Here is a 24,886-nt window from a genome sequence, read left to right as displayed (position 1 = left end):
GACCCGCCGACAAACAATGTTGGTTCTATAAAGCTTTACAGATGCAATTGATGCTTCTGTAAAGCATTATAGTTTATAGAAGCAAAATTGTTAGTGGGGCCTAACAATATTATTTCAGTAAATAACACATATCGTTGAATTTTCAATACATCGACAGTAACGCACCGAAAATTTGGAAACATCTTTCTCATAGAAAACTTTCTGACTATTATTCTACATTATTTTCAGATTACTCCCTATTGACTGTACTATACGCAGAGTGTATTGTTTTATTCACTTTCCTTTGGTTCTGGCTGGGGCGTATATACACCATTGGGGCAGCCAGAGTAGTAGCTCGGGCCCCCGACGGAAGTCAGGGCCCCACGGGAGATTACATAATGTGAGCAGGAAACTTGTAAACATAAAAAAAACTAACGAAGGAAAAAGATCTAAAGTTCATTAAGGTTACTAACTTTTATCTAAGATACTTATCCAAAGACAATGATTCACCAGGAACTCACGTACTTCATTGTTGACTATTCAATATTTTATGGCCCGTACCTTAATTGAGAACTGAAAAAATAAATCCTTTGGTCTTACAAAAAACAAAAATAAAAACTTCAATGTTAAAGCCACTGCAAGGCTGCGCAGGTGAATTTTTAAGGGGTTTTCTAAACGGGGGGCCCAAAAATAAAAATAAATAAAAAAAAATTAGATTCATGATGGCATATTTACTGGACTGTGTTGCTAGTTATCCAACAAGCATTTTCACATCTTTTACTTTGGGGGACACTTTGTGGCGGAATCAAAAAATTTCAAACTCAAAAATTGTAGCTAGTTAAATAAAAAGTTGCTTTCAAAACAAAAATTTTGTATCTCTCATGAATAATTTTGTACTCTATTTTAAATTCAAAAAGTGCACTCACGGATTGCTAAAGCCAATGGAGAAATTTTAAAAACAATACCTTCTTTCTTTTTTTTTTTTATTTTTGACACAAAATCTAATTTTGTATCTTGAACGCTTTTTAAAATATTCAAGGTTTTGTTTAAAAGGCAGCTCAAAGCTAAAATCAGTGGCAAGAAAAAAAGTTCAAGAAACTCATTTCTAAACTTTTCTCCATTTTGTTACAACGAACCTGAAGTGCACTTTTTAAACTTCAAATAGAAAAAAAAATCCCCAAATTGTACTAAATGTTGAATAAGGTAAACAAAAATAAAAAGAAACTTGCATTTTCTTAAAAATAAACATGAAGAGAAAAAGGGCCCCCAAATTTTGTCTTGCCCCAGTGCCTCAGCAGGTGAACGTACGCATCTGTGTTCCCGATTCAGAGGCGGCGGAAGGGGTGTGCGGAGTGTGCCCCCGCACACGGCCCCGTGCTTGGAGCGGCCCCTCGGGAGCCAAATGAAAATGTCACGGCCTTTTTTTAATTCATCATAACAATCAATCAAAAAAATAATTGAAATTGGCTTATTTCCATTCGATTTCCATAACTGCATTGAGATGATTCGAAGCATGGTCTTTACTATATTGTCCACTTTTTGCAAAAGGACGAAAGAAAAATTAAATAGAAATAGAAAATTTAAGATTTATTGTTTAACTTTTTCTTTTTTCAAGTGAAGCGCATAATTAGCTTGCCGAACAAATTACATAGGTATTTAAAATTTTTGCTTTTAAGGTTAAGGGTATTTTTCAATTTTGTATAGGTAGGTATTTAAAATTATACGAAAAAATTTTTTGTATAAGGCTTAAGAATGTGTAAACTATATTTCCTCTAAAAAATTTGTTTGCTCGCTAACGCTCGCAATTTATATAAACTGATTTTTCACACATTGTATAAATTTAAACACTTTGTTAAGGAAAATTTCTGCTTTCCGCCGTCAATTTGTTGAACTTCTTTAAAATGATTAAAAAGAGCAATTTAATTCAGTAAAATTTGCGCTGTGTGAATTCCGTATTCGAACATTTCAAAATATGAAAGATTCACAATCCACCAAACTTTTCCCGTTTTAAATCAACAATTTTGCTCAAATAAAAATTTGAATAATTTATTATATTTATTAAAAAAATATTAAATTATTGATAAGTTTCTAACAGAGGAAAGCAAACATCAACATAAACAATTCCCTTTAGTTATTATATAACTTCATTGAAAAACTTCCAACTAGATGATGGATAAAAATAAAAAATAAACAATAGCACGGAAAACGTAGAATATAGTATCACAACTTTTTTAGATATCTTTTTCTTTAACTCAAAATCCAAATTGAATCACAAATTAAAAGAAGCTATTAGTCTTAAATATTTCTAAAACTATATTTTGATGCAAATTTCGTCTCTATACGTGAACCATCGCATCGGTTAGGCCGAAAAAGAAACAAAAACTATTTTTCTAAAAGGAATACAGGTGATTCAAAAATATTATAATAATTCCTATCTTCGTGACCTTATTTTTGAATACAAATTCAATCCTAAGTGGGCTTTAGGTCTGGTTTATAAGTTTTTTCTATCTTGTCTCTAACGTTTCGACCGTGTTTACAGTCTTCTTCAGGGCTAATTATTTAAAAAAAATAAAAAAAAATTATTATAAATGCAAAAAATCTATTATCTATACTTACAGAGTATTCTCTCTTTTAATTTTAAGATTTTAAAAGAAAGAAACATATCCGGCTTCTTCCTACTGATAAATTTTAATTTTTTATTTAAATATGGCACTCAGCGAAATTACATTACAGGTTGTTTTAAAAGTGTCAATTTTACAAATTTGAGGCTAACGTGATACGTGAAACTAGCCTAGGTTAGGTTAGGTTGAAATGTCTGTTAGCTGTTGTGATACCATGATTTTGCAAGGAAATTCCTCACTAATTAAACCATTTGGAGCTTTTAATGAAGCGGTGAAGGTTGAAGATGTCAGTATTAATTTAGTTTTTATTTGAAAATCAAAATTTAAAAAATTTTACATTTAAATTTGGAATGTAGTTTAATAATTTCTGCAAAATTTCATTGATAACGATTTCTAACGATTTTGAATTTTTTTCTAAAATTGGCCTTAATAAAAGAAATCAAATGGCTCAAATTCATTTGAATTGTTGTTATTTTGTTTGATTTGAAGAACGAATTAATTTTTTTTTTTTCTGATATGTATGTACGTTAGGGTGTATCAAAATGCTAAACTATATAATTTTCAAGTGTAATAGCTTTTAAAAGTTGAATTGCTTATTAAAATTAAGTTCTGCGTTTACAATTTTTGTTTTTAATACTATCTTTGGCTCGCTCAAAATAGAGGAAGAAATCGAAGAAACTTGTATTTTTAGAGATTTTTGAAATATACGTTTTTTTTAACTGCGCCCTTTGCATACAAAAAAATATATTAAATATTTTTAGGCTTTCTCGTGAAAGAAAAAACTTTTAAGCTTATATTTGTTGAAACTGAGGCTGCGAAATAATAAGTGAAGGAAAAAAAATCATTTTTTCATATAAAATGGCTTTTTTCGATATTATAATACTTTTTTACATATTATTAAACCATAGACCCTAATACAACTTTTGAGCACTATTACATTGCAAAATTAGAGTACTTTTTTTCGACCATACAAAAGTGACACACCCTAATGTACGTACATTTAACAAATCTTATTTGTATAAAAAACTTTTTAAAAAATAAAGCAAGAACAAGTTCGTGAGATAGAATCGTGCATATTGTTTTGATCTACGTAGATATGGAACACCTATTGTCTTAAGATTGTTATAACAATTTTGAACTTGAACTTGGACGGAAGATTTGATACTTTTTTCAAAATGATTGTCCAAAATCATTTTCATAGGGGCCCCGCAAATTTACTCTTGCACACGCCTAATTTTGGCCTAGCGAATAATCGAATCCGTCCCGAATTCCAAAACATAGTAGGTTTACAGGAGACATAAAATGGAACAAACTTAATGTGAACCTATTTCCATTTTTCATGATCAAGGATATGAGTATATTTATCTAACGAAAAAACATTCTAATGAACCCTTTACTTATAACTGGACATTCGATATACCGGTATACCATTTTTTTTCAATATTCCTCTGTATCCTTATTGGGCATGAGGATTCGATTACATTTGGGTGGATTGTTGGAAAAACCTAACGAGTCAGAGGGAATAAATTATACTTTTCGTCGTCCTTTGCTGTTTTAATGACCATCATCATCCATTTTTTTTAAACCTTTGGGTACTTGCGTACTTGCGCTAGCGCTATCAATGTTTCAAATAATGAGCTGCATTTGGAACTCATTATTTCTTCTCAAAAAGCAAAAAAAAAAAAAAAATACCATCCTCCGTACATAGTATTGAAGAGATGATAATATTTATTTTTTATTTCAGTTATCTGATAGCAAAACAGTAAGACTAACTTTCATTGCAAGGGTAATGATGAATTTGTATCATTTTTTTAATCACTGGAGGTATTTGTTTCAACTCAGGTTAATATTTTTTGGAATATGTTTATATGATATTTTAAATTTAAAAGAACATTTTCTTTACATATTATCTAAGATAAGTTTTAAGTCAGTGGAATAGATATTGATTTTAGCATCCTAGTACTAGCTATATTATGATATAGACACTCAGTCGTAACCAGGGGTGTAAAAATAACAATTTGAAAAAAAAAATTGAATTAAAAAAAATTGAATTAAAAAAAAATATATATTTATTGGTAGTAAAAAAATTTGATTCAATTTTAAAGTTCAAGTGACCTCAACTCCAAATTTATAAAGCGTTTCGCCCAGGTACGACAGTGGGCTCATCAGTTAGATCTGTCGTACCCTTACTAAGACGCCTTATTTTGGTCGATGTTTACCGACTCTATATAAAACTCACAGCATGAATATACTGTGAATTCTAATATTCAAAGGGAATTTGTTTAAATTCAGACACTTAGAAAATGTATGCCCGTGGTTTTATATAGTGTCGGTAAACGACGACCAAAATAAGGCGTCTTAGTAAGGGTACGACAGATCTAACTGATGAGCCCACTGTCGTACCTGGGCGAAACGCTTTATAAATTTGGAGTTGAGGTCACTTGAACTTTAAAATTGAATTATATTCAATCGCTCCACTTAAAATAGAAATAATTTAAATAATTTTTATTATTTTTGTTATTTTTTTCTTCGTAAAAAAATTTGCATTAAAAAAAAATAAGTAGGTACAACTGAGAAATATTTGCATTTAAAAACAATTGCAAGTAAAAAATATTTGCATTACAACAAAAAGCAGTCCCCCCATCCGCAAATGAAATTCTGCAGAAGCTTTTCAACATCGCTACAAGTCCCGTCAAATTTTTGGTAGGTACGTGTTGGTAGTTATGTAAGGATAACTCAAAGGCACTTTTTTTTCTTCAAAATATGGTAGGGTTTGAAAAAAAGATATCGATGAAAATTAGTTTTGAAGTTCTGAGTTTTGAAATGGGAGAAAAAAAACGGAGGCGTGTAACTCGTTCAACATTCGCGTAGTGGGGCTACAGAAAAAGTCTCTGTATTAACCGGTATGTCCGAAACTGGACTCGTGGGTAAACTAATGAAATAAATAAGCAAAGTATACCAACGTGAAATATGAGACGCTATAGACTGAGAGCTGGCAGCAGATTTCTTGCGCGAGATAACCAATTTGTTCTATAATTATAACGAAAACAGTGCAATGTTTCCAAAGGAGAATGGACAGTACTCTATCTTAACTTTTGATAGTGATTTGGCCACTATGTTCTTGTTTCATACGAAAAGTCAATCATACTACTAATATTTCTAATAACCTTATACCTACAAGTATACTCCCAAATTGATAAATTTTCTTTTAACTTCTTCTGTAAACTTCTTCTTATACATACCTGGTTTATCATCGATAGCTTTGCTAGAATTTGGACTTTTAGAATCTTCTCTTGAGCTATGTGTATCATGATCTGATGTCGTACTGTCACCACCTCGATGACTTTGACGACTGTCACTCAAACCATTGCGACTTCTGCTTCTGTCTTTTTCCATATTATGATTTGCTGAAGCTGCAGATTTCAATAGGCGGGAAGTTTTCGATGACAGGTCTAAGCGATCAACACCATCATAACCATACCATCCGAGAAGCTCATTCATAGCTGTTTCAGCGAATTCCTTGAAATAAAATATGAAAATGTAAATTTAATCTTAAATTACAGATATTTTTTTTTGTATAAGTATAAAATGCTACTCAAGCAGCATTCCTTATTTTAGCAGTTCCGTCTCGTTTTAAATTTTTTTTTGACTTTCGGTTTAATTGTGAAGAGAACATATGATATTTTAACCAGCAAACAAAAGAGAAATACCAGGCATCGTGTACAACAATGCGTTTTGTAGAAGTTTTGTAGTCGTCAAGATCATATTTGATTTCTTAAAACTCAGAAAGTATCGAATTAGAGGGTTCAAATATAAGAGGAAGGCAACTTAAAACCAGAGTCAAAAGAAAGAACAAGGATTTTGTAAAACGAAAATGATTACTGTCTATTTGTTTATCATTTTTTAAATACCTTTCTTTTCGTTTCCTAAACTTTTTTAAAAGCTGCATACATGTTTGCACTCACAATTTTGTACCATGAATTCGTAATAAAAGACTAATCTCTAAGACATTAAAAGAATCCTTATGGTCCTTCTTTTCCAAAACTTTCACTTGCTTCTCTAAAGGGTTACAAGTTGTCCGTTTCAAAATAGTCAACAATATATTTTCATGTTCGTTATAAATATTTAATTTATATTACTTATTATTAATTTGTATTTTATTTATAATACCTTTATAGGTTGCTCATACAGAACTACTCTTTGCAATTCCTTTTTTTTTTCGAGCTTCTAGCTATAATTTTTTTTTACATTGAACTGTAAGACTCATGATGATAAACAGAAAACTAAGCTTTACAATTTTATCGAACCCAACTATTACCTAAGACTTCATAAATAGTAAAATTTTTATTTGAACATGCATTTGGTTTAAAATTTCCTTTTTCAAAAACTAAGATAAGGAAACTTGATATTTTTTATAATAGACACAATACATGCATGTACCTTCATTATCATTTGTAGCCGACAAATATATAGTTTTTCAAATTCATGTGAAGAACGTTCTTAAATTACTCTTCAGATTAAATTACAATTAAAATTTGAATTTAATTTGAGCTTCCTTATCCATTAAATAGTCTAAGTTATTTGATTGCATCAAAAAGTGACATTTTATCAAACAAAAATTTAGCCCTTAGGTGCTTACATACATCGAATTCAGAGCAATTTCTATACTACCTAGTCTCGTATTCCAATTCTTTCAACCCCTTAAACATAAATATACCCTCACCCAAATTACGCTACATTGTGAATGGAAAATAGCATAGTCAATGTTTGTCCGGCTTTTGCTTTGCAGTCATTCTACACCGCTAATTCACATGAATTAAAAACAAAGCGCTGACACTCTCGCGACACCAATGTTTGCAAAGGAAGAAGAAGAAAAAAAAACATAAGACAATAACAGAAAAATAAACTCCCCGTGTGAACTATACTCCCATTAGTGTCACCTACTTCCCACCTTCGAGTTACTTGACGCGGTGCTCACAGGTAACTCAATACCCGAGTAATTGAAGACAAACTGCATGCAGTCGTTGCTGTCAACATTGTCGTCGCCATCATCGACATCGTCGTCGTTGTAATATGTGTATGTACCTACGTCGGTTGTCGTTATCGTATTCTTTTGAACCAGTAGCAAGCAGCAATGTGAAATCATGATGCTTCATATGACACCTTCCGTTGACATACCTCATCTATTCACTAATTGACGGAGTTCATATTCAAACACAGACAAACACAATGTTATACAAAAAGCTTATAATATGAAGCTATGTATGTAGGACGTACCTTCAAGGCTTATGTGTCCACATTATTATTATTCACTGAAAGTCGATACCACAACGAGTGTAAAGTTTCAGTTTCACATGCATCATTCATCTATCTATCCATCATCTAATGCAGCAAAGAATGAACGAACACCAAATTGTAATCGGAGCCTTAATATAGTGTATTTCTGCCGGGCAGGGCTAGGTCGCACCAATCGCTTCATTGGATGTGTTGTTGTTAGTTAAAACGCGTCACGATCACGAATGGTGTCGTATAATCGTACCTTTACATATTCAAGAGAAGAGGTGACAAAAATAATTACGGCCATAAGGATGCAAAATCATATACAGAGGTGCAGTTGGGCGTGATTATGGTCAGTAACTATTTTACAAGTTATATGTATAAAAGTAACGCTTAACCGCAGCAGCAACAGCATAAGAATAATTAGTATCTATATAAGCTACAAAGCAACACATGGGCTCTATATAGATAAAGTTACAGTGGCTGTGCTCATGTTGAGTGTCAAAAGTCTGACAGTTAAGCTAAGACAGACCAACCTTATTCCAAGAAGAAAGAATGGTATAATTTGTTGTAATATGACACTTTCAAACGTGACTGCGTAATAAGCGAATATACGCTATGGGCATGGGTCAAAGCAGTCTCTCAAGATATAACGAAGTTTACATTACGCGCGAACAATAAAGCATAGATTTAAAATTTAAGTTGTATGTCATTATCACTTTTGTACTTTGTGAGTTTGTAAAAAAAAACAATGCTCCGTACCTTTTTTATCGGTATAACAAAATAGTTTAATGTGAACCTCGTGAGAGAATGTTCGGATCTAAATTTCACAACCAAAACGCACATCCTACGCAAAAAGTATTTTTTACAAATATTGTGTCTTATCTTAAAATTTGTGTCTTATCTTAAAAATTACAAAAGAATGAAAATTTCATACAATAGCTTTTGTTGGACACATGTTGGGCCCCATTTAAGAACTTGACAGGATTAGATGAAGAAAGAAAATTTAATTTGTACTTAACTAAACTAAATTTTACTTTTCTTGAGCTTCTGTCTTGTTCAAATTAAAAAAGCTATTAGCTTTCCACTTTTTAACCATACCCATTACAATATTATTTTTGCGGTTTAAAATAGGGTCACTGTGGTGTATGTGTAACTTTTTTTTGTATTAAAAAACTTTCAAATCAAACGAGTCAAACTTTGTTGACTATTATTGTTTACATTTTAAAATGTTTTAAATGGTAATACGAAGTTTAACGTATATAATGTCAGTATTATTTTATTCAAAAATATCTATAAAACAAAAACAAAATATTTCAAATAAAAAAAAAAAATATTTAGCAAATAAAAATAAAATGCACGACTGGGTGCGATAAGGTCAACTTAAAGGCTCTCAGAATTTGGTAACTTGATTATCTCGAATCCTAACGGGTTTCGATTAGATGCAGTTCTTATGAAATTTCGAAGAATCTCTACTTTGCAATAGTATTTTGCATCCACTGTTCATAATTGATTTTTGTTTTTTTTTTACAAATCTTTCACAATAATTCTTGGTCAATAATTGAAAGTTTTAATAGAACTCAATTTTTTAGGCCGTGTGTGAATTGCGTTTAATAGTTAACACCGTGTAAAATTGTTGACACTATTGAGGTGAATAAAAAAATTTCAGCTGTATGGCTTATTGTTTAATATTTTTCTCTGCCTCTTTACTGCCACGAAACTCCTTTTTAATAAAAAAAAAAGAAAAAACACAAAACCATCTGCAAAAAAAATTTAACTCAAATTTAACCAGGTCCCAGAGCCCAATAAATTTTTAACAGCTGAAAATTTTTTATTCACCTCAATAGTGTCAAAAATTTTACACGGTGTTAACTATTTAACGCAATTCACACACGGCCTTACTTTTATTTGAAGCAAAATCTTTAAAAAAAATTGTATGGTTTGACAATGGTTTATCATTTTAAAAACTTGTAAGTTAGAACAAAAGATACTCGAACTGTTTAATAAATTAAATTATAAAAAACTAAAATAACTTGTTATACCTTTTTAAAAAGCTAAGCCAACCTCGTTAATTATACTGTTTTCAAATAAAACTGTTTTATCCAATTAATTAATTTTCAAAATCAACATTTACAGCCTAATTTATAAACGTAGTATAGACAGTGCATAACACTATACTCTCTTTATAATGTCTTTAAACAGAAAATTGCTATTTATAAAATTTATGCAACATTGCATAGAAGTTGTATAAGCTGAACGCGTTTTAAGGTTGTTTAAAGCCTGAATAAGAATTTTTTTTTCCAAATGTCATTTGAACATCACATCAAAAAAGGAAAAGAAAACAGCAATGATTTGTATGTTATTTTTTTAATTGAAGAACTCATTTTTGGCATTTGATTAATTTTTATGAATAATTTGCAATGAACTAAAACAAAAAATAATAAATTGTGTTTTTTGGAGATTTTTTCCTAACTAACTTTTGTAGTTTATTCTCTATTCTTTTTCTTTTTGCGTTTTTTGTTTTTTTTTTTTTTACATAGAAATTGATTCATGTACGATGTACCTATATTTTTTTTTATTGGCGTAATCTTTTGGATTATAAATATTTTCATGTGAACAATTTGTTATCAAGTGAAACAAATTAGCAGATCTGTTGTTTTTTTTAGAAATTTTCTTCCTTATAGGTATGAGAACTTTCGAGAACTTTCGCTCACGTTTTTGTTTTGTTTTAATTTATTGTTTATTTTCGGAGCAGATGGAATTATTTTATCGATTAAAATTATTAAAACTACTAATTTTCCAGTTTTAGTACTTATTTGGACACAAACCTAGCATAATTATAATGGATAAGAAAATTTTTTTTATAAATGAAAATCTATGTAACGTTGCATAAAGGCTACATAAAACTTTATGCATTGTATAACTATGAAGCCGTTTAGTGCTGTTTAGTGAAATCTAATAAATTAGACTGTTAATATATAAAAATCTCATGTCGCAGTGTTTGTTACAAAACTCCTCCGAAACGGCTGGACTGATTTATATGAAATTTTCTACACATATCGGGTAGGTCTGAGAATCGGCCAACATCTATTTTTCATACCTCTAAATTGTTAGGTTGGTCCAGCCAAATTTTTTTATATCTTCTTGGAACGATCTTTTTGATATTTGTTGTGTATGTCGGAAAGCCTGAGAATCAGACATTCGACCAACATGAATTTTCATATGATAAAATGGTTAGGGTGGTCCAACCAAAAAAATTTCTATATTTTTTGGAATGATTTTTATGAAATTTTGAAGGTACATATATCATCGGGTAAGTCTAAGAATCGGCCAACATCTATTTTCATACAGTAAATGGTTAGCGTGGTCCACTCCAAATTTTTTTTGAACGATTTTATTCAAATCCTGGCTTTATATTGTTTTCAAGGGGTTCAAAAAAGTTAGTTTTCCAACTCATATGAATAGCCTAAATTCGTGATATTTCATATTCAGAAACTTTAAGCCTACAAACATCAATCTTGATAATGCGATCAATAGAACTCAAAAAACACAATCTTTTTTTTATAAAAACCTGTATTTGATGTTGTGACCCGATTTTTTTGGAAAAAATTGACATACTCCAAAATTGGAAGTAAATAGCAGAAGAGGCGTAGCGTAACGAAGTCCGCCGGGTCAGCTAGTTATAAAAATAAAAATTAGATTTTCAAAATTCAGTGCAATTATTTGTTTTTAAACAAAAACAGAAAACCAGATGAATATTTGTATTCTCGTTTTCGAAAAATAAAGAGAAAATTATGGTTAGGATTTTTTTTAGTTTTTTTTTTCAAAATTTTGATTTTGAAAATTAATTATTCTCGTTTTCGAGAAATAAAGAGAAAATTATGGTTAGGATTTTTTTAGTTTTTTTTTTTAAATTTTGATTTTGAAAATTAATTTTTCAAAAACTTTCTCATAGACAGCCTTTCTTAAAGGGAAATAAAAGACGAGGTTTTTACAAAAAAACGTTTATTTTTTTAAATTTTGTTATCAATTTTGCTTAATTTGATAAGTATAATTTTTTTATAACGGGGGGAATAGACCCCCCTCCTATTTATTTTTTTATTAATCATTTTTTTCTCGATCACACCTACACGCTCGAACTTTCTGCCACATTCTTCCAGAATCACTCTGTATAAATTTTAAAGAAACTCAAATGAAATACGGAAAGCAACGAAAAGAGGACAGATTTTTTTTGCTACATAATTTTTTTTCCGAAACAAAACTAAAAATGCAGTTTTATTGGAATTTCTTTGAATATTACGTGTGAAAATTCAAACATTTCAGAGGACATTACAATAACTTAAACACTTTCCAAGCGAATTATAAAAAAAAAACTTAGGTATACAAATTATGTGAAGAAAAATAATGTTATTGCAAATAAAAAATAAAATGCACGACTGGGTCTAACGTACTTACTCTTGTAGTCCAAAGTATCTATATCTTGAATATGTACCTATTGGAAGTTTAAGATTTTGTTGAGTTTCGAGAAAAAAAAAATAAAAAAAAAGTTATAGGTAAATTCAATTTATAAGTTCAAGGGACCTCAACTCCAAAAATTTATAAAGCGTTATTTTTTTCTTCGTTGTTATAGGTAAAGATAAAAAAAATAATTTTTTTTATTTTTTTAAATTTTGTAAATAAAAAGAAAAGAGAGGATTCCTGGCAAATAAATGTAGGTTTTCACAATTTTTCGCTAACATTATTTTGATCCCAAAAGGTTTGCTTAATACCTACTCTTAAAGCTTTAGCACTAATTTTTGATTCGTAAAATGTAGTGGTAGCAATTTATTTGATTACCCAAATGCAATTTTCCGCTTTCATGATTCAAAATTAATTTGATATCGAAAAATTGCAGTTTTCCCAAGGGTCAGCACATTCAAACAATGTGTAAAAAAAATCTAACGAATTATTAAACCTAAGAAACCTTAAAAACAGTAATGAAAAATTATTAAATTTAATGAATTGATCTAAATTCAAAGTGTACCTACCAGAGACTATGTAGAAAAAAAACATCTGATTTAATGTAACCCAAATTTTTAACACTAACACAGGGAGAAAAATAAATGTGAAAACCACTGTTTTTCATATTCTCCATAAACTGGAAATCCCGATTGAATTTTCACATTGTTATTATTCTAAAACAAAAGTAAATTTTTCATAAAAATGTGTTTGTTCATATTTCGTCCTGCATCAAAAGTTTTTTTAATCATCATTTTTCTGAAACACCCGGTACATTCGTAAACAAATACATCTTGTGCATCGTATATTATATTCATAAAAATTACTATATATAAATTCATAGTCAATTTATTATCATAGAAACAAAGGCGACCAAACCAAAAAAGAAATAACAAAAATAAAACAAAATTACCGATAAGGACATGAATTTTCTTGCTGAGTTCCATCATTATGTTGAAACTGAGATTCGAGAAGAAATTCAATAGCTGCTTCGGTGTCAGTATCAGTGTGCATAAAATTATTATGAAAGAAAAATGAAATTCTAATGAGGAGAAGATGGAGTTTTGACGCAGGGTAATATAGCCAAAATGAAAACCCCTTCCAAAACCAAGGATGCGTCGTCGTCGTTTAATTGAAAGCCGAGACGGTTCCCTTTGCTGAGTCAGTCTCAGATCAGTCGCTTTATGATACTTTATTCCTACAATACTTTGTTGGATATTAAATTCTAGATAGAAAGGTACACCTTCAACGAGGTAGGGTATTTCAGTTGAAATATTATTAACGAACCTTCTAAAATTTTTGGTCTCTTGTCCTATGTCTTTGGGTGGTGTAAAAAATTGCAGCATGCCGAAGCGGCAGTGGCAGCGGGAGCGGTCGGCATCGGCATCCATACAAAATGCAATTCTATATCCTATTCGTGTGTCGTTTTGTTGACAATGTGATATCCTTTTTGGTCCGGCAAAATGTGTCAGATGCGGTAATTCATTCTTCATGATATGCCATGGTTTTTGCTTGGTCATTAAGAATCATGTGCTTGGTGTCAATTTACCATGCATGATGCATGTATGCGTCGTTGTGTGATCACTCGGTTCTAATATCGCATTCGTATTGTACGAGTGTATGTTTTGTTTGAAACCGATATGATTGTGAAAGTCTACAGACTTTGTTTCGGATAAAATATCACTTTATAGATTAAATTAAACAAATAAAATAAAATACAAATGCAAATGGGTTGTACTCAGGTACTCACTTTAAAAGATCAAATAGTTAAGAAATAAGTTTTAAGACAATAATAGAATAAATTTCTAACTTTAAAAATTATGCGTCATGACAGTTTTTAAATATTGTCTGTAAGTTTTCAATGAATTTTATTATTTGTTGAAAGCTGATCAATAAAAGCCTTATATATATATTCAGAAGGTTAAAGTGACTAAATGAGGTATGAGAGAGGGATTTTTAGAGGTTACTTTTGCTCTTGTTCTCTTCAGTGCTTTACAGGGTTCAGACCAGAGATACCCAAAAGAGATGAGAAACTTCTGACGTCATACGGGTTTGCCTACAAGCTGCGGTAGACATTTTTGGATAAGTATGCGTGAAAAAATATACATTTTTGGCTAAGTATGCGTGAAAAATCGTACATTTTTGCTTAGGTGCGCGTAAAAACACCGTGGCTACACTATGTGTGTTTTTCACATTTATTCACGAATACAAAAGAGATTACAACAACACGAAATAAACAAATGGGTTTTGGGGGGTAAAACGTACGAAAGTTTCCCATCTCCTTTGGGTATCTCTGGTTCAGACTTTACTTCGATCGAAGTAGATTTACTTCGATTTTGGGAAAAAAAATAAAATTTACTACCCTACTTCTCTTATATAGGATCTACTTCTATTTTTTTTTTATTGAAAAATATTTTTCAAATAATAAATTTAGAGAAGAGAATTAGAGAAGGGGATTTAGCTTCAATTTTGAATCTGGTCGAGGCATTGAGAAATAAAGGTGCACTGAAATCTCAAAAGATGAATGGAGGTCAATTCGAATTCAAGATATAAATAAAATGTGTCAAAGGGATTTTGACTGATTTTGAAGAATTACAGATCAAAAATTTGTTGGATTATGCTAAACTAACCGTTTTACCCCACAGTAGCGTTGCAACTCGCAGATGAAAGAAGTATTTTTGAAAATGAAGATCATAAAAAAAAGTTAAGAAAAATTATTTTGTTGAAAAATAATTTTGTTTTAGAATACATTTTTGTAAATAAATGTTTTAAAAGTTTTACTTTGAAATCTACTTCCTGAATTTTGTATCTGAGATGGGTTGGGGTCGAAATTCTGTATGTGCCAAAATTCGGATTCCAAAAATCTGTATTCCAAAATTCTGTATTTTAAAATGCTGTAAATTCAAAACTCTGGATTTTAAAATTCTGTAAATTCAAAAATCTGTATTCTAAAATTCTGTAAAAACAAAATTCTGGATTTCAAACTTCTGTAAATGATAAAAAAAAAAATTGTTTTGATAGTGAAAAAAAGTGCGCACTTATTTTCATTATCAAAACAATTTTTTTTTTTATCATTTACAGAATTTTGGAGTACAGATTTTTGGTATTTTCTTTGAAGAAAATGTTGAAGTAAAGTACCTCCCCAATTTATTTGCATATGACTTACAGCTATTGGATTGAACTTAAATGACATACCTTGAATACCAAAATACTAGTTTAGTAATAATTAGCCAAGAATCTTCATATATATTTCACCATTTTGTTTTTTTTTTTTTTTTTATGTTAACAACAAGGATGAATCGCGAGTAAGAAGGTTCAGTTTCTTGTGAAAATCGACGACAGTTGCGTATTTTTGCGAGTGTATTAAAAACTGTAAGGTTAAACAGTTAAAAAAAATTATACACTTCACTCTAGCTTAATAAGCACACATTTTTTGAATCCACGCATGCGTTCAAAATTATTATTTAATAACTGGGAAAACCGTTTTTATTGGTTTTAAGTGCAAACAACTACAGAATACACCCAAACAGCGGAGGTAATATGCGTGTTTTTTTGGCATATCTATCCGCAATAGGATTTTCCAAATATCAGCACTAAACAAAATAAATTGCACGACTGGGGTCGCACGTACTTGCTCTTATGCTTAAAGTAACTATAATGTTAAAGCTTTTTATTCAAGAAATTTAAAATTTGATATTTTGAAGAAATTTCATAAGTAGTATAAAAAAATTAAATCTGTTTTTATAATTAATAAAACTCCGTTTTAAAATATCTTAAAAAAAAACAAATATGCCATTTTATTTCTCGTATAAAAAGGTATTTTTAGAAAAAAAAATTTGAAAATTGTAGGAGCCGTTTTTTAAAAAAATAATTTTTTATATATAAAATTTTTTAACATTTTTCAAAAAAAAAGTTGGTATGCCATTTTGAAAAAATAAAAAATTTACACATAAAAACTAAATTTCAAAATTTTTCATTGATCCGTTTTCAAAAAATTGATTTTTCAAAAAAAAAATTTTGAAATATTTTTTAAAAAACCAAAAATGCGTTTTTTGAAAATTTTCTAAAATTTTAATATTATCTTTACTTACACACTTTTGTATAAAAATTTTCATTTAAATCGGGTTAATTTTGTACGAGACATTCAGAAACGAAAAAAACCGTTCTATGACAGGTACCGTTAATAACGGTACAAAAAATATTTTTTTTATTTAAAAAGTTGGCCCTTATGTGTGGTACTACACACAAAAATTTTAATCAAAATCGTTAGAGCCGTTTTTGAAAAAAATTACCTTTTCTATTTCCGTTATATGGCAGGTACCGTTAGTTTTGGTCATAAAAAAAAAATTTCAATTTCCCCTCTAGGGAATCACCAAAAACTGCTAACTACCAAGTTTGAAGAAAATCACTTCACTCGTTTAGGCTGCAGCTCCAGATAGAGACAGACAGACAGAATTGCCGGACCCACTTTTTTGGCATTCTCCATCATCGTAATGTCATGTAAAATTGTTATCTCGAGTTCGATTTTTTTTACGAATCCTAAACTTGCCCTATAGTACCTATATCGCAAGTAAAAATGTATGTACCTACCAAGAGAAAGGAAAACGTAAACATATACACTTCGTCAAAATTCTATTCGCAGCTCGGTTTAGCTTCTATTCTTATCGGCAGCCGCGTGTTGTTTTTTTAATGCATGAAATCGCCAACTGCGGATACGGATAACAATGCCAAAAAAACACAAAACTAATCATCAGACAATTTCTTTTAAAATTTAAAACCTTTTCTCCTTTGACATTCAGTCATAAAACAGTGTGGGTCCATTAAATTAAAAAACAATAAGGTAAATAATCACACATAAAACTTTAGTTTTTGAAATATTTTACGATGTCATGTCCAGTCAAAAATTGATTTTTGACTTATTTTAGGGGTATGTATGCTTTAACGTAGCGTACCTACTCTGTCCCACCAATTTTGTAACGGTTCCTGAAAGAAATTATTTTCTTCTTTCAAAACCTTTTTAAATCCTTCCAATATTTTTTTTCTACTCCGAGAGAAAATTTGAAGCTAAACATATAACATACATATTTAAATTTGGGAAAGCGGCTATGATACGCCAACAAATGTTACTAGCAACTATGATATGAGCAACTATGATACGAGTATAACGATGTTACGAATTCAAATGACCCGAATTCAAATGCGACGAATTGTATGGAGGCTTTTTTTTCGTGTTGTATTCGATCTGGCAACAATAAGAGGAACGTTGTGAAATAATGATAATAATGGAACATAAGAGATGTTAGCTGATTGGTCAAACATTAGTATATAAGCCAAACAGAAGGTGGGGTTGGTTGAAATTTTTTTGTAAGGTCTCAAAGAATTATGAAGTCGTTGTCGGTGCAAAGTAAAAATGAAAAAATGATAGAGAAGCAAAAGAAATAAAATTGGAGGGGTGATTGCCATTGCATGTACATATGCTTGAAAGTAAGAAAGCTGGAACATTATAAACGTAAAGGCAAAAACAATGTAAGTAGGTTTGAGCATCTTGCAGACCTTTTAGAACAAGTTTTGGTCTTGTAAGGAGTTTTGTTTTTTAGATTTTAATGAAGGGAGGTCTTTACTAGAGCCTGTCGTAGAAGTGTCCGTGCATCTGTTCAGTTAAGGGTCCATTTGTTAGCTACTGTTTTGAAGTTTGATGATTTTTATGTGACTACATTTTTTATGTTTTAGGTTTAGGTTTTAGGTTTAGACTCAAATAATTTTGTTAATATATAAATACCTACATATCGTCGTCGGTGGAAAGCAAAATTGTTCTTAATCCACTTTTTACCATTAATGAGATAATGATGCAGTTTTACTAATTTGAGATTGCTCTTTCCGAATTTGAGCGTTTTTGTCTAAAAAAATTTCTGAAAGTTAGACCCCAGTATTCTTAATTGTTCTAGGTTCCATCATATTTTGTTCTAAGTCCACTTTTTATTTAAGGAAAGTGCGTAGATAGGTACTTGTATAGGAATTTTTCTATGTTCAATTTTGGTTTTTAGTAAGAAAAATAGAAGTAGGCTTGTAGGGTTTCTTCAAAAGGAAAAAACAAACTTTATAAAAAATATAACTTGAAATACCGACGAGCAAAAAAATATCACTTTCAATGAAATTGAAACTTAAAAATCGCTTTTTAGTGGGGTGGCTTAGCATTAAAAAAGACCTCCATTATGCACTACTTTGTGATAAAAGCGTGAAACTTATATCTTTGGTAGTACTTAATAGAAGAGTTATTTTGAGATATTGGACCAATTTGTATTCCATCCGGTATGGTAGATCCAAAAGTTTTTGTCTGTTGCACCCGCATTGTTGCATTTTATAGTAAAGCTAATGAAACAATTTTATTAATAAAATACATGATTTCGAGGTAATTTCAAATGCCCGATCGAATAAAATCAATACCAAAATGTCTGAACCATCATGGAAAAAGTTATTGCACTCTTTATAAATAGTCATTTACTTAAAGAACAAGAAGTGAAGTGACATGATGGTCGAGACATTTTGGTATTGATTATTTTCGATCGGGCGTTACAAAACACCTCGAAATCATGTATCATTTTACTAAAAATGTTTCATTGTCTATACTATGATATGCCACAAATCGAGTGCAACACAGAAAAAGTATTGTATCGACCCTTCCGGATGGAATACAAGGTGGCCCAATATCTCAAAATAACAAAATAACGATTGAACTATTTTTTAACGCTAAGCCTCCTCACTATAAGTTTTATGTTTGACTTCGTTCTACATAAAATGCTTCAAAAGCCAAGTTTAGCTATATGAGCAAATACGTGCGACACTTTCGTGCATTGTACTTATAATTATAATTACATATGCAGAACCTTCTCGTCAGGAGGCTATTGAGCCACTAAAAAAAAAAACAAATATAAGAAACAAAATCTTCACATTTCAGTTGTTTTGGTTTGGTGGGGGGTTACTTATAAATTTTTATTTAGTCAAAGTAACCACCAATCAAAATTTTTTAAAATGACCAGCCAATAGAAATTGCTTTTCAAATATATACTTAACCTACCTATTTAAAAATTTTCGCAACTACAAAAAAAAAATTCAAATTTCCTATTGGCTATTGCTTTGATAAATAAATTACAAAAATGAAACTGCCCCCACCAAATTGAAACGACTGAAAGTGAAATGCAAATTTGTGTTTTTTTTTTAGTGGGTCTCTGACCTCCTAAGCAGAGGGTGGTGTAGTTTGTATTACTCTTCTTCTATATTTTTAGCAGATATATATAATATAGATGAAAGATATCTTCATTTATGTGGTCGTATTAGTCTAGGTGGTAAGGTGATTGCCTCCCACTCTCACTGTTTTGGGTTCGCATCCCAAAAGTTACATATGTTTTTTTTTTAATTTTTAATTTTTAATTTTTTTTTTTATTTTAAATTTCAAAAAATATTGCAATATAGCATATGCCATATGAATTTAAAATGATTTTTTTTTTTAAGAAAACCTTGAAAAATTTAAACGCGCAGTCTAATTTTCAAATGCTCGGAATGATCTTCAAAAATTTTTCAGCTTCCAACGTCTAGGTATTCAAAAGAATTTTTGGGTACACTCAGGTGTATACGTACTTATTTTTATTACTTCAAAAGAAATGATAATATTTGAAAGCTTTTAGCATTTTTATTTTTGAACTCATTTTTATGTGGAATTAGAAGATTTACACTTTTAGTCCATGAAATTAAATAAAAATTATAATTAATTAGTTTAGTTATAGGTTGTCATCGAAAAAAATTGATAGAATAGCGTGAGGACATAAAAATAAATGTTTTTTTTTGCTTTTTTTGATGAAATTTGATTGAGTTCAAAAAATTCTAGCTCTTTTTGTAGATGTCATATAAGGATGATCGATACGAATATTTTAAGCTCAAACAATAGGCTTTCAGATAGTATAAATTTGTTTATACACTGTTTCAGAAAAAATTGCATTTAATAGGTGTTTTTTTGTTTTTTTTGATGTAAATGATTGTTTTCAATGATATATTTTATACTTTTTGCGCATTGTAAAAAGTTAAAAATGGTTTTATTCTTAAGAAAAAGGGTTTTAAGTTGCATAATTTTTTTTAAGCTTTTAAAATAAAAAAATTAATAGATTGAGAAAATAAAAAGGTATTTTTTTTTAAGCTTTTTCTTGTAAATTATGATTGTTTGAAATAAGTAAACACTTCAATTGACTCATTTAAAAAAAAAAAACACAATCTGTTTTCTGACGACGTTATCACGTAAAATCATAGTCCGTAAACTGGATTTTTTAATTGAATATCAATTGATAATTGTTAAATTTTCAAAGTCCATACCTACTTTTCATAAGATTTAAGGTAAAAAGTTTTTAAAAAATTAAGTGTCACTTAATTTTACACTCATATATAAAGGAGAGTGGGCATTTTGGCCCATCGGTGTAACACATTGAGACATACATCAAATGAAAGGTCTCGATGAGTGTATTATTTTTTTGTATGGGCACAAGTCTGTATCTCGTGCAGGGAAAGTGCATTGGTGCATTTTATTTTCAAAAATGTATGTAATAAAATTCATAAAAGTATACATTTTGACTAGACGTTCGATAAAATTGTTTCAAAAACATTACAAAACTGTGTTGGAAGTTCAGTTGGGCTATTCCATCACCAGTTTTCACCCATGACGCAATGCATTTTTCGTTTTTTAGAACACTTTTGTATGGGACGTGGCTCATTTGTTTAGATGCTCTATTGACTAGATTCAAAAACATAATAATAACGGTGTTCTGTTGGACTAATCCATCAACTGCTTTAATTAAAAAAAAAATGCATTTATCGTTTTTTATAGATTGAAATGCAATAACAAAAAGTGTTTGAGTAAGTATATGATCTTCTGTACTTTGAAGTCGTGTGCGAAACTACCTTGTTGGTTTTAAAATAATTTAAATATACGAAGGTTGTGACTAATTTTTCAAAAATGCAACTCAAACTACAAGTTACATATATTACTCAAAAAATGTTGGTAGGTATTATGAATTTAAACCACAAACCATACGACATGGATTTAGTCGTTTCTCCACCTTTTTTTTTGTTCTAAAAACACAAACATTTAAAATAACCTTGAATACATTTTTGAACATAAAATGCACCACTGCACCTTCCACGAGATAGAGTTTATTGTCTATTCAAAGAAATATCAGTAACTTTCATTTGATGTATGTAATTTTCAATGTGTTACATTTATCTTTGAACATAAAATGCACCAATGCACTTTTTCTGCACGAAGTATAGACTTTTGTCCATACAAAGAACAAATGCGCTCATAGAGATCTTGTAGGAAACGCCCATCTTGTATAGGCATACTCATTTTATTTTTGTTAATTTCAAATCAAATTCAAATTCAAATTTAGCAACAGTCGATAAGGTAGTTTAGGTAATGATAATAATAGAGTCTTCTATTATCTTTGGTTTTTGCCTTAGCTTAAACTGGAACCTAGCTTTGTTTCAATTTGATTCAAATGGTGTCAAGATAAGAGAATCACAACAAAAACATTACTGTTAAAAAAAGAGCCAAGTTCTCCTATGTTGAAATTATGCTGGCACAAAAAGTATTGAGATATAAAAGTGTACCAAGTTCTAAAGTTTGGGTTCAAATTCGTATCAATAAAATTTTGATTGTTTACTTGACAATTTTTCTTTTAAATACCGATTTTTAAAGTTATTTCAAAAATTTGCCAAGTAAACAATCAAAATTTTATTGATACGAATTTGAACCCAAACTTTAGAACTTGGTACACTTTTATATCTCAATACTTTTTGTGCCAGCATAATTTCAACATAGGAGAACTTGGCTCTTTTTTTAACAGTAATGTTTTTGTTGTGATTTCACTACTTTTTGCAAGGTATGGCTGTAGAATTGAAAATCTCTATATTTGATGAAAATGGGCAGTTGCCACGCCCCCTGGTTGAAATTCTCAAATTTTAAATTTTTTCCTTTGTATAAATTACCAGCTTTACCATTCTACCAAATTTCAAGATTCTACGATAATCAGAAGTGCTCTATAATAATTGATGAAAATTCAGTGAAAATGGGCGGTTGCCACGCCCCCTGGCTAAAATTCTCAAATTTTAAATTTTTTCCTTTGTATAAACTACCAGCTCTACCATTCTACCAAATTTCAAGATTCTACGATAATCAGAAGTGCTCTATAATATTTGATGAAAATTCAGTGAAAATGGGCGGTTGCCACGCCCCCTGTCTAAAATTCTCAAATTTTAAATTTTTTCCTTTGTATAAATTACCAGCTTTACCATTCTACCAAATTTCAAGATTCTACGATAATCAGAAGTGCTCTATAATAATTGATGAAAATTCAGTGAAAATGGGCGGTTGCCACGCCCCCTGGCTAAAATTCTCAAATTTTAAATTTTTTCCTTTGTATAAACTACCAGCTCTACCATTCTACCAAATTTCAAGATTCTACGATAATCAGAAGTGCTCTATAATATTTGATGAAAATTCAGTGAAAATGGGCGGTTGCCACGCCCCCTGTCTAAAATTCTCAAATTTTAAATTTTTTCATTTGTATAAACTACCAGCTCTACCATTCAACCAAATTTCAAGATTCTACGATAATCAGAAGTGCTCTATAATATTTGATGAAAATTCAGCGGAAATGGGCGGATGCCACGCCCCCTGAATTGAAAATCTCAAATTTTCGATTTTTTCCTTTGTATACAACACAAGTCCTATCACCGTGTAAAATTTCAAGTTTCTACGTTAACGGGAAGTTCTCCATAATTTTGATGATCTGTCAGTGAGTGAGTGAATCAGTCAGTCAGTCAGTCAGTCAGTCAGTCAGTCAGTCAGTCAGTTACGGTTTTTGCGATTTTTGAAGCCCTATATCTCAGGAACTACTCATCGTAAGAGGCTGAAATTTTGTGAGGAGTTTTGTTTCGACCAGCTCAACAAATGTAGCGAGTTTGAAATTTCTAGCATCTTTGGTGTGGAAGTTAGAGGGGGGTCGAAAATGGCCTGAGTTGTTTCCTGTAAATAAGGGTGTAGTGCCAAAGTTGCTAGAGAACTTGGCTGGGCACTACCGTGCCCCTTGATAATGTGTGGATGTGGATTAGGGTGGTCCAATTTTTTGGTTTTTACATTTCCGTTGTTCCCCACTCAAAAATTGGTTGCATATGTGTTTTGTATTACACACGTGAAATTTCAGCTTTTTAGGTGAAGTGTAAATGGGCGCTCAACAGGCTCAAAGTTTTTGCTCACATGCTGTTATAGCTGGGTCCTCATGCCTAGTAATTAACTCTTGTTTTGATTTATCAAGTGGATTAAGTTATGATGTGGTAAAGTTTTTCATAAAAAACCAATAGTTAAGTGATATTTTCACAGATAATAATTTTTGTTCATTTAAATTCGTCTGTAAGTATTTTTTGCTTAAAGTTAACAAAACAGAATTAATCAATGAAATACGAGCTAGTGACTTAAGACCAAAGAAACATGAAAATAATTTACATGGTTGTCGGGAAAATGCGTGCTTATTATGTTTAAGCCAAATTTCAACCTCAAGCCAAGTCCTAATACAATATAATCAGATATTAAGGGTAAGGTAAGGGTAGCAAAGTCTAATATTCCAAAGCTGATGAGCGCCCTCTTCCTTTTACTTTTGAGGGCTAAAACTTTGAGCATGTGTTGGTATTGATGTCTGTAGCAAAATAATGCGTGGGGAACTAATGAACTATATGGTTTATTTTTTTGCCTTATAACGTGGACCACACTAATGTGGATGATGGTGGATATCGTAGACGCTGTGGTAGGCTTATTTTTTAGTACAAAAAGATTTGCTGACTAAAGAGAAACTTGTAAGCGACAAAGTACTAAAAATACGCAGCTGATTTTTGATTTTCGAAAATATGAAATCCAAGCTCACGCATACCAATGCAATTCTGTGTCATGGAAGTGTTTCCGGGTTGTTTCTCTGAGCCGTTTTTGACTAGAAAATTATAGTTTTTGCACACCTATTTTTGAAATAATTTTTAAAGATTTTTAAGATAAAAATTGTAAATTTCTAGTCAAAATTAAGGCTAGGAAGGAACCTTCCGGAATCCATTTCTGCTGAATTCGAAAATGGCCGCACCATTTCGAAATTGGAAAGGGTTGCCGTGTGGCTATAAAAGGCCGTGGTTGCCGCGAATCGTTCTCTTTTGGTTTTCTATCTTGTGCGGGTAATATTGGACGGCTTCATTCGGTTTGCTTTTAAAAAAATATATATACAGTAAAATCTCGCTAACTTGAACACATACTAAACCAGGCTTGTTCAAGTTATTGGATTGTTCAACTAACTGGAACATTAAAAAAAGCCTTCGTTTTTGTATGAATTCAATTTGTTTTATAAATTAATGTAAATAACACAAAACGCAATTACAAACGTAGTTACTAAATTGAGGAAATTCAAATTGCTGTTGAAAAAAAATGTATTTGT

The 24,886-nt window shown here is 30.6% G+C and overlaps 1 protein-coding gene across 4 annotated transcripts in view; it reads right to left on the bottom strand.

Moving 5' to 3' along the window:
- LOC129917839 (sine oculis-binding protein homolog) overlaps window positions 1–24,886 on the bottom strand; it is a 55,647-nt gene that overhangs the window by 2,961 nt on the left and 27,800 nt on the right. For 3 of the 4 annotated variants that reach the window (XM_055998017.1, XM_055998018.1, XM_055998019.1), the window contains one exon: window positions 5,843–6,119. In XM_055998017.1, coding sequence (XP_055853992.1) covers window positions 5,843–6,119 — 277 coding nt within the window. Of the gene's footprint in view, window positions 1–5,842; window positions 6,120–6,770; window positions 6,878–24,886 lie in introns of those variants that run through there. The other variant, XM_055998020.1, reaches the window with a different exon arrangement.

Source organism: Episyrphus balteatus, chromosome 4 (assembly GCF_945859705.1).
Source record: "Episyrphus balteatus chromosome 4, idEpiBalt1.1, whole genome shotgun sequence".
Classification (NCBI taxonomy): Eukaryota; Metazoa; Arthropoda; class Insecta; order Diptera; family Syrphidae; genus Episyrphus; species Episyrphus balteatus.
Note: the sequence above shows the minus strand (reverse complement) of the source record. Positions and strands in the feature narration are given on the sequence as shown.